The sequence below is a fragment of the Triticum dicoccoides genome, chromosome 5A, assembly GCF_002162155.2.
Source record: "Triticum dicoccoides isolate Atlit2015 ecotype Zavitan chromosome 5A, WEW_v2.0, whole genome shotgun sequence".
Lineage (NCBI taxonomy): Eukaryota > Viridiplantae > Streptophyta > Magnoliopsida > Poales > Poaceae > Triticum > Triticum dicoccoides.
Window position 1 is genome coordinate 452,167,360 of NC_041388.1, and position 10,136 is coordinate 452,177,495.

The window sequence follows — 10,136 nt, forward strand, 5'->3', positions numbered from 1 at the left end:
AGGATGGGCATTATTGGGGAGAAATGAAGAAGAAATTTATCATATTAGTCATGCCCTTTCCTTTAGATATCTTCTTTAATTAAGGGAGAAATGCATGGCCTACATATCGAGTACCTTTTTTGTCACAAAATTTCTGTTCTTTCCAGAAATTGCCATGCATTTCTAACAAACTGCCAACACCATACAACTAAACTTGCCATCTAGAACATTTGCCAATACTAACCCATTCCCATCAAACGTTCGCCACATATGCAGTCTTAATGTTATTTGCAACATTGATGCCACATAGTCTGTTTCTTCTAGATAATCTTATTAGCAACATTGATGCCACTATACTCTTGCAAACACAGGTCTTGCTGCGATGCTGTGAGGTTTCTATAGTCATTCAATAAGCACCAGATTATGTTTTTCTTCTTTTTGAAGGAAACACCATCTAGCGCACTTCACCAAAATTATAAGAGTCATATCGTTCACGACATGCAGCAAGATGAAACTAGGTGGATCACCATCCCAAAACACTACGGAATGAAGATTGTCCTTTTATACCAAACAATTCAAAGATATATAAACATATTATGTTCAACATTTAAGGCTTCGGTAAAACAAAAAGATAGTACATCAGTAACATTGTGAGACATGATCAATTCATTTCCGATGCATAATATTCAGGATGGCTCTTGCCTCATGCAAGAAACAGTGTCCAAGCCGGAAAATGGGGCTAAGGAGAACAAAATATTGGCTAGATAAAAACCAAGATAAATATTTAACCTTGCCAGAAAGTAAAGCCTATACTGACTTGCTCAAATAAAATTACTGGTTTTACACTGAGGCTTGCCGGAAACCAAGTGACTTGCTCGATGAATAAATTTACAGGTCCTACAATGATGTGGCACAGAAAACTTCTCCCTGTCAGCATTGTACAGTTACATGATTTCACTGTGGTGCTGCACCGCGAGGCGGAGGATGCTGTGGCGGCGGTGGTGGAAGGCCAACATTGCCCATCCCTGGCTGCAAGACCAAAGACACACTTGAGTGAATACGGCAGCCACAGCACCAGTGCGAATAAACAATTTACACAACATATCATGGCCTGAGCAAGTCAATTTAGATATGAACAATCCATTAACATGCGACGGGAATCTTACCTGGTAAGAACCTAGACCAGGAATGGATGACATCTGTCCTTGTGGAGCCATCTGGCCCTGAGGCCGGTTGTACATACTGCCCATAGGAAAGTTTTGCATGCCAGAAGCACCTGAGGAACCTTGAATGTTTCCCATTCCGTTCGGGAAGCTGCCCATTGGAGGCATATTGCCGGGAGGGATGGAACCCGGATGATTCTGGTTCAGGCCAATCAAGTGTTGTGGCATTTGAGGCATCATCTGGGTTGACGAACCTTGCATTGCCTGTACATATCAAAACCAACATATCAGCCATCATTCCAGTAGTTCCAAGGATTCAGCGCAGAAGAGCCAGTATAAATGGTACAGAATGTGATTCACATTCTAAAGATGTAACAGAAACTTCAAATGTATTTGGGTTTATAATGCATATCATAGTAGCGTGGCACCCTGCCCCTCTGGCCTCAATGAAAAGAGTGTTCAATGTTGAAGAAAAAACAGCCAAGCAAACACCTGACTAAAAGGGTCTAATAGTGAACTATTTTTTTTAAAGTACGCAAATTTTTCCATGTAACCACCATGTATGACAGTACAGGAATGTTGCTTTTCACTGGAAACAAAGTGGTACAGAAATTCTGAAAATAATAATAGAAAAAGGTATCGGTGAATAGTACCATTGGGTGTGGCATGGGTGGTAGCGGTGGGTTCACTGGTGATGGCCCTGGCATGGAACCTGGCATCGATGGAAGCTGAGGAAGTGATGATCGAGGTCCTTGTTGATGTTGAAGAATGTGTGCTGGCGGTGGCATATTTGGAGGCGGTGGCCGAAATTGAGAATGTTGCTGCTGAGGCATCTGTTGATAGTGTTGCTGCTGCCCAGTGGGTAGAAGAGATGGATGAGGACCTGGTGGCAACGGAGGCGGGCCAGGTGGAAGACCAGGTATAGATGGCCTCTGTTCTCCATGATCAGATCCAACAAGATGCATTGCAACACCAATGCCAGGTATTGTACCAGCAAATGGCCCAGGTGTTTGTTCAGGCATCTGGAATCGACCAGCAAAAGCAGAGTGTTGGTCACCATAACCTGATAAATTGACATCTTCAAATTATTGCCCAGATCAAGAAAAGAAAGCCAAACAATACCCGGAGGATCAAAGACAGACAAAGTGAACTGGTAATGTTTATGGAATTCTCTAGCTAACTATTTCGTGCAATCAGAAGGCATGCATTCATTACCCATCTTTTTTTTCACAACTCAAACCAAAAACAAAGCAAGCTGAGAATGAATCAAAGCAACCTTGGATCTGTCCGCTGTTGAATTTATCACGGGTAAGATCGCCAGGCCTGTTTCTACACCAGAATCTTGTAGCATGATCATTGCCACCACTGAGAGAAAATAACAAGATATCAGTCCAAACAAATGCTATTACAAGGACTAGCATGAAATGGAAGTTTGAATATTTCAGATACAGATACAGTTAAAAGAAATAACCAAACATTACAATCAGCATGTTTCTATATCCACATTTACAACTATAAGTACTCCCTCCATTCCAAAATAATTGAAGTTATAGGTTTGTCCCTAAGTCAAACTTGTTTAAGTTGACCAACTCTACAGAAAAAGTGGCAAGATCTACAACACCAAATATACCTAGTACAAAAAATATTTCGTAAAGAATCTCATGAGGCTAATTTGGTGTTCTACTCCCTCCATTCCTAAATATAAGTCTTTTTAGAGATTTGAATATGGACTACATACCGATGAATATAGACGTATTTTCGAGTGTAGATTCACTCATTTTCCACCGTATGTGGTCCATATTAGAATCTCTAAAAAGAGTTATATTTAGGAACGGAGAGATTAGATGTTAATGTACTTTTCTATAGATTTGGTCAAACTTAAACAAGTTTGACTTAGGACAAACCCAGAACTTCAATTATTGTAGTACGTCAGAAAAATAATAACCCACAAGCACATGATCAGCCACGTACATTAAGATTTAAAATTCAGAAAGTAATAGTTTGTAAATTAAGTACCTGGAAAGTAGATAGCCCACTGGATGCCAGGCAAGGTCCCACACACTATTGTCATGTGCATTATTTATTTCAATTTGTGGGGCTTCATGGCTGCCAAAAACAATGAAAAATATGCTCATCAGTTTGAGATATCATTTCTAAACAACACAAAATAGCAACTAGAGTATCTTTTTGTTAACTGGACATCTCAAGATTATCTTGAAAAAAATATGAAAAACAATGATATGTAATTAATTATATATTCAATTATTCATGACTATCAAAGGTGTAGATCACAACAAATCACAGTAAAATGAGTTCCGATCCAAATTGAAGTTGTGATAACAAACTGCCAGGCCAGTCCGAATTATTATGTCAATGGCTCCATTTATGTTTCTTACCCGACCAACCAATGAAAGATTCCACCATCATAGCTCCCACTAACAAAGTATTCTTCGTGGAATGGATGCCATGCCAAAGCTGCAGAAATAAATAGAGTAAATCAAATAACACAACCATGCTGAACAAGGGCAGCGGACATTATAATTTTCTTTGTAACGTTAAGTCATTGGTCTGATCATGTAAAGCAAATGAATAACTTGAGTGAAAATATATCTAATCTTGTAGGAAAGAAACATAGAATTGAAATTCTGTGATGGGAATCTAACCAGTTACATCCTTATTGTGCCCACGGAAGGATTCAAGTTCTTTCATGGATCTAATATCATATAACTGCACAAAACACATTCACAATAATAAGTGAGGAATTGCCCGATATATCATGGATTAATTTACTGGATAGAAAGAGACAGATAGAACAAGGCAGACACACTAAGTTCCTGAAGGCACATGCAATTTGAGTATGGAGTACGGAAACTACTACATTAGAAGGAGAGGAAGAGTTTGTTCCCTACTTGCAACTATGAAGCATGACTTAATGGATATGATAGATTATTAATTAGGTTTAGGAAGCTTGGTTTTTTCGGATCACGTGGCTTAACCGCTTAAGTGCGTTCTAAAAGTTGGTATCAAACATCGGGCACTATTAGTATGAACTTGTCTTCCTCACTAGCACAAGTATGTGTAAAAATCAGCAGAACTAATAAGCTACCAACATATTTAAGTATTCTTCTTTCAGAGGGAAAAGTAAGAAGTTAATAATAACAGGGTAGAAATGTAAAAGTTATTGACCTTGATAATCTGATCCTTAGACGCAGTCAAAACCCAGTTCCCATTCTGATTCCATTTTACACACTGCACAATATTTTTATGACCATGGCTGCAGAAATAGCTGATCAGGTGCTGCCATACCACAGAACTTCATGGTTTGCAACATAAGACGAGGGACACAAATACTTACAATGAACGTAGCTCCCTACCACTTTTTGCATCCCAGAGTTTTACAAGATAGTCTTTCCCACCTGGATAGCACAGAAACAAATGAGCTCTGGACAAATAAACCCATTATTAAACTAACAATAATAATGACTAACCTGAAGCCAGTAAAGATTTTGTGGGATGCCAATCGACACTTTTAACATCCCAACCATGGCCTGGCTGAGTTTGAAGGCAAATTCAGGTTAATTCACACACAAAAAGTTAATACCACAATGTTACTTCAGACAAGCAAGCATCAAGTAGCACATGCACAGGAAAAGTTTAGCAACATTACCAGTTAGGGATCTTTCTTCTTGGCATCTTGCGAAGTCCCAAACCTTCACGGTTGTGTCATCAGAACATGAACAGAACTTCAGGTCTGTTCTACAAAAGCTGTTTAAAGTATGTGTTTAAGTAGGGAATGAACATTAACTTGGTACATCTAAAGTAAAGAACATAGCACAGCCATCACCTCAAGTCACGGACTGATTCTCTGTGTGCAGTTTTATTCACTTTGACATTGTTCATGTTACTTTGCCAATACCTGGAAAGGATTCAAATTTCAAAGGATGCAGTTAACAAGTCAAACAATTTAACATTATTAAGGGCCAGTATTTAGCAATGGTACAAGGTGAAAGGGCCAGCATACTTTATTGCACCACCATCATCACCCGTAACCATCCAATTTTCATTGTGACTCCAAATCATTGATCTCACGGCTTGTTCATGAGCCTATTTATCAAATTAATAACACCAAATAAGTCAAGTTAACTAAGGCACTAGTAACTGCACCAGTAGCTAATGTGAAATACCTGAAGAATCATTTCAAAATTAAAAGATTGTCCATTCCATAGGGTGAATTCACCACTCTGTGATCCAGTAATAAGCCGGCGTCCCGTAGGAGTCCACTTTATCCAGAAATAACACTATGTTAGACCCAGACCAGAAAAAAGTAAAAAATAACACCAAAATAGAACCTTCATGAAAGTTTTCACATAGATGACAACAAAATAGATACTGGCATGGAGCTGTCAAGCTGATCTACTAACTAGTGTAAAAACATGGGAATTTGGAATTTTCCATCAACCTAGGTGACAGATTTTAATGCATGTGATGATGTTGATCCTTCAATAAGTCTACTACCCAAGTAGTGAAGGTAGTTAGGCATTCAAACATTTAAGGACCATACAGCAACTTCATGCACATCATATTTTCAAACCAAGTAGCACATTTAGAACAAGGAGATAGAGATGGCAATAGATTTGAAGAGAAAAGGGAGCTCAGTTATGTACGGTCAGGCCCGGGCGCATGGGAGTGCAACCTGTGCGCCCGCACAGGGCCTCCACTTCCTAGGGGCCCCTGATTTTCAAAGCAATATTACAGAAGCAGGCTCAGTTGCAAGCTCGAGTCCAGTTGGCCCAGTTGCATGTTCCAATCAATCAACCACGGTGAGGTGGGCTTCTGGGCTGCGCTCACGATACGCAAGGAAGCAGCAGCTGCTTGATCGCTCGAAGCCTAATCCCTGTCCAATCGTTCGTCTCAAGCAGACGTAAAAAAGCATCCAGATCCAGGCTGCGTCTGCACCTCTTCTGCGTTTGTGACTCTTCGTCCGCAACACCGAAGCAGAAGCTGAGCACCAGACGGCAGCAGCTGAGCCCAGGTGAGCGGTTCGAGTTTGGCAAATGATGGAACCCTTTTTCCATTGGCTAAGGACTGGCGGCTTTGACTGTGAGTTCAACTAATTTTATTTAATTTTCATCTTCTCGGTTTTGGCTTTTGATTTTACCAATACCTTGTAGTTAATTTTATTGTTTTCATCTTTTTTATATTAGATGTTTAGTGTTCCAACATCTAGATAGGTCATGTTTTCATCCCGAGACCATAAATCTAACTCAATCTGAAAAAGAACTATGCAACCAAGCGTTGAATGGATAAGATTCTCGATCCACCCCATTGCTACATGACACAGTATAACCTATACATTATTATCATTCTATTTTTCTACTGTAGTAGGGCATATTTTAATGTTTAGCACAGGGCCTCTGATTTTGCCAGCCCGGCCTACGGTCTAGTGTTTGTGAACACTTCAAACTATTCTTTTAATTTCGAACACATTCTGCCAGGATTGATGTTCTCAAGTTTTTCTTACTACTACTAGAAGCCAAGTACGTTTGAAGCTTCGAAAATGCAGCAAGCCAATGTTGGTGACCACAATACCTCCAATCACCCATTCAATATTTCAACTGTATAGAAAGTGCATTAGTGCATGATGTCAGAAGGGGAAAAAAGTCACTATAAAGTAGTTGTCGAATTAGCTTCTTGTATTGTGACTCCTGTTATATGATTAACATGTATCTTTCACACTAGGCATCACGCTCACAGATACCACTTCTATCTTGGAAGTCAAAGTCAAGTAAAACTGAAATGCCAAGTAGGGTAAACAAGTATATTATGTAGAATCACATCTATCTTCAGTTCATGTAACCCTGCTGCCATGACCTGGTGGGGTTTTTTGAGATATGCAACAGTAGGTGCCTGCAGCTAGAGCATCAAGAACATAGAGAGATGGGTATCACTTAACTCACCACGACACAGTTTATGGAGCACCGGTTCTTATTGATAGATGAATGAACAAATTTCCCAGCAAAACTTGTAGAGGGGTTGTCTGGGTATGCAACAGAAGGCAACATCTGCAATAACGGTGTTAATCAGTATATCTCGATAAGAAATAGCAGAAGTTATAATCTTGTATTCATGATGTAGTAAATACATATAACTTCGAAAATTTCCACTAATAACACTCATACATCAGAATTTTATTACTGAAGATGGTAACTGATATAATTGGGAACAAAATCAGCACTAAAATTGAGAGATCAGATCCAAAACCAACTAGCCAAGTGACAACTAAAATCACACCACTTTCATATCTAAAAAGGAAGAGCCAAAATGAAACACAAGTAAACAGGTGTTCTTTTTCATTACTGAGTGCATTCATCAATTGTAAAGTGGGAGTTATCTAACTGCTTCTTCCTGGAAGAATCAACAGTTCACCCAAACCCCAGGAATTACTTGTTAACCAAAACAATACTTGTCTTGCCTACCACTATGGAACAAGCCTTGCTAGTGACAAACTGCATACTGCCCATACATGACGGCTCATTCACAATTCACCATATCCAGAAACAGGGCAGTATTAAGGTGATAAGGTCTGCCTGGATTTCATCCAGTAAACTAGTGTGTTGATTGATGAAATAACACAAGCCACTCAACAGTAGTAGTGGCCTGGCATCGATTGGAAAAACCATAGATTATCTTAGATAACTATGAGATGAAAGAGAAGGTTTTTTCTAAATTAAGAGGTTTGTTTCAAACAAATTGCATTAAAATATAGCTGCACTTGCACCTTATGAAGATTTGCTTCACAAATATACCATGTACACATTGGCATTAGTTATTTAGGCAAAAACATCCAATCAGCCAGATAAGGAAAACATGAAAATGATAATACAAAACGAAGAGTTATTATGCAAGTTTTTTTACAATTATTTATGAATCTAAATAACAAGAACACAAATATCTGAAATAATATTTGTTAGGCATCCTACACAGCAACATCAATTTTCTATCATGTTTATACATTTGCAAGGCAGCACGTTCTTTCTCTAAAACTAAACTATCAGAAACAAGATTTGATAGGCATCCTACATAGAACATCAATTTTCTATCATGTTTATTATACATTTGTAAGGCAACACTACAGTTCTTTCTCTAAATCTAAAATGGCACTTCAAAATCAACTGATGCTTGTGCATGCATCCACTAGTTAGCATTGTTATTTATACCAGAATATTAGCTACGATGTCGCAAAAAAAGAATCTTAACTATGAACACTGTTCAGTATATTTCCAACAATGAGATAATAAAGGATAATATATCACAGATATTGGTGCTTTGAAATGAAAGGTAGATGATCCAAAATGAACATATTTGGAAGCAAAAGGAGGTTTTCTAAGTACAAAATGCATACAAATTGCGAGTAGTATCTTCAGTATTTTTGAGAAACCAATATCTTCAGCATTTCTGACTAAACAGTATCTTCAGTATAGCACAACTAATATCTTATAACATATTACATGCAGGGTAGCAGGCAACATACATCCAGGACAGCAGCTGCGGTTGGCTGCAACGTGAATCTATCCCTTGCATCCCGCTGCCACATGCGAGCCTGCACAATACAAACTGATGAGCTGCACAATACATTTGTATCGTTTTGTGTCTCCCTTGGACATGGTTGAAGACATTATATAAAAAATAATAACTTCTCAAAAGATAAACACAAAACTAAATATTACCTGAGCATAACGGACGAGAGAGCTCGTGTAGTCCACTGTTCGTCGCTGGACAGGCTTCCGCATCCTCTTAGCGCCAAAATTGTCCCCATAGGCTGAATTGAATCAAAATTAATATCTAGTTGCAATATGAATATTTATATCTTAAAAAGTTGCACGAAACCATGAGCATGTGACAGATTTTACGGGTGTTTCTAAGAAGAATCTCCATCTCGCAGTTTCGGGGAAAAAAGGCGAGCGATACGACAATTACTCGAACAAATCTAGTCTACCCCTACGGACCTAACCCTAACCAGATAAGGCGTAATTACCGTCGAACGGCTGCTGCTGCTGTTGCTGTTGATGTTGCTGCTGCTGATGGTGCTGCTGGGGTCCCGGGTGGCCGGCGTAGTCGGGCGCGAGGTTGGTGGATGACGCCGCAGAGAGCTGCCGCATCGGCGGCTGCAGCGGGCCGCGGTAGAAGTCCCCGCCGCCGCCGCCGGGCTGCGGCGGCGGGTGCTGCGGCGGAGGGGGCGGCAGAGGCTGCTGCTGCTGCTGTTGCTGCATCATCTCCGGCGCCGCGCCGGCGACTGGGTTAGGGTTTAGGGCCCGTGCGGCGGGAAAAGGGGCGGATTTTGGGTGGCTCGTCGAGGCCGCCGGGAGCGTGAGCACAGTAAGCCAAGAGGGTTTGGTTGGAACGAGACGATGGATGGGGAACTGATGGGCTTTCTCCTCTCCGGTAGAAGCCCAACCGGGTTTTCTTGGGCTGTCGAGTAGAAGCCACCCGCTGGTGAAGCTGGCTGGAGGCCTTTTTATATCTTTTTTTCTTTATATCTTTTTTTCTTTTATACATAGATATTATAAAATAATTATGAATATTTTTAAAATAATATACGAAAAAATTAATACACTATGAACATATTTTCAATGCATGATGAATAATATTTTAAAATTTAAACAATTTTTAATAATTGTGCATGCATTTAAAACAAGATTCATGCATTTTTAAAAGTGTTGACACATTTTTAAACATACGTCACATTTAAAAATGTTCCTTGAATTTAAAAGTGTCTTTATGTTTAAAATGTTTGCAGTTTTATGGAATAACAAAAAACTGAAAACCAGAGGAAACCAATAAAACCTACATAGATAACAAAAGGAGGAGCACCCGGTGACCCCAACCAACAACGTCAGACGCTCGAACTGGACCAGCCCACTATACCATGTGTGCTTGGGCGACAATTTGAAGTATATAACATCATATATGAGCTCTCTTGTGGTGGGGGTACCA

The 10,136-nt window shown here is 39.6% G+C and overlaps 1 protein-coding gene across 1 annotated transcript; it reads right to left on the bottom strand.

Annotated features, from left to right (window-relative positions):
* Positions 1–614: 614 nt before the first annotated feature.
* Positions 615–9,518, bottom strand: LOC119302252 (flowering time control protein FY-like). The gene is made up of 18 exons (XM_037579290.1): positions 9,178–9,518; positions 8,870–8,961; positions 8,674–8,742; positions 7,100–7,204; positions 5,327–5,422; positions 5,164–5,246; positions 4,987–5,058; positions 4,810–4,907; positions 4,631–4,690; positions 4,498–4,558; positions 4,329–4,416; positions 3,806–3,869; positions 3,539–3,617; positions 3,159–3,248; positions 2,419–2,507; positions 1,796–2,205; positions 1,146–1,406; positions 615–1,008 (listed from the first exon to the last, which is right to left on the bottom strand). Exons 1-18 carry the CDS (start codon positions 9,413–9,415, stop codon positions 934–936), a joined length of 2,130 nt encoding a protein of 709 aa, XP_037435187.1. The 5' UTR covers positions 9,416–9,518; the 3' UTR covers positions 615–933.
* Positions 9,519–10,136: the final 618 nt, after the last annotated feature.

Excerpts from the sequence above, each read along its gene's own strand:
- LOC119302252 (XM_037579290.1), bottom strand. The coding sequence starts at position 9,415 with ATGATGCAGCAACAGCAGCAGCAGCAGCCTCTGCCGCCCCCTCCGCCG. Across the intron at positions 4,559-4,630 it reads AAAATCTTTACTGGCTTCAG|GTGGGAAAGACTATCTTGTA; the intron begins GTTAGTCATTAT and ends TGTGCTATCCAG. Across the intron at positions 2,508-3,158 it reads GTGGGCTATCTACTTTCCAG|TGGTGGCAATGATCATGCTA; the intron begins GTACTTAATTTA and ends ATTTTCTCTCAG.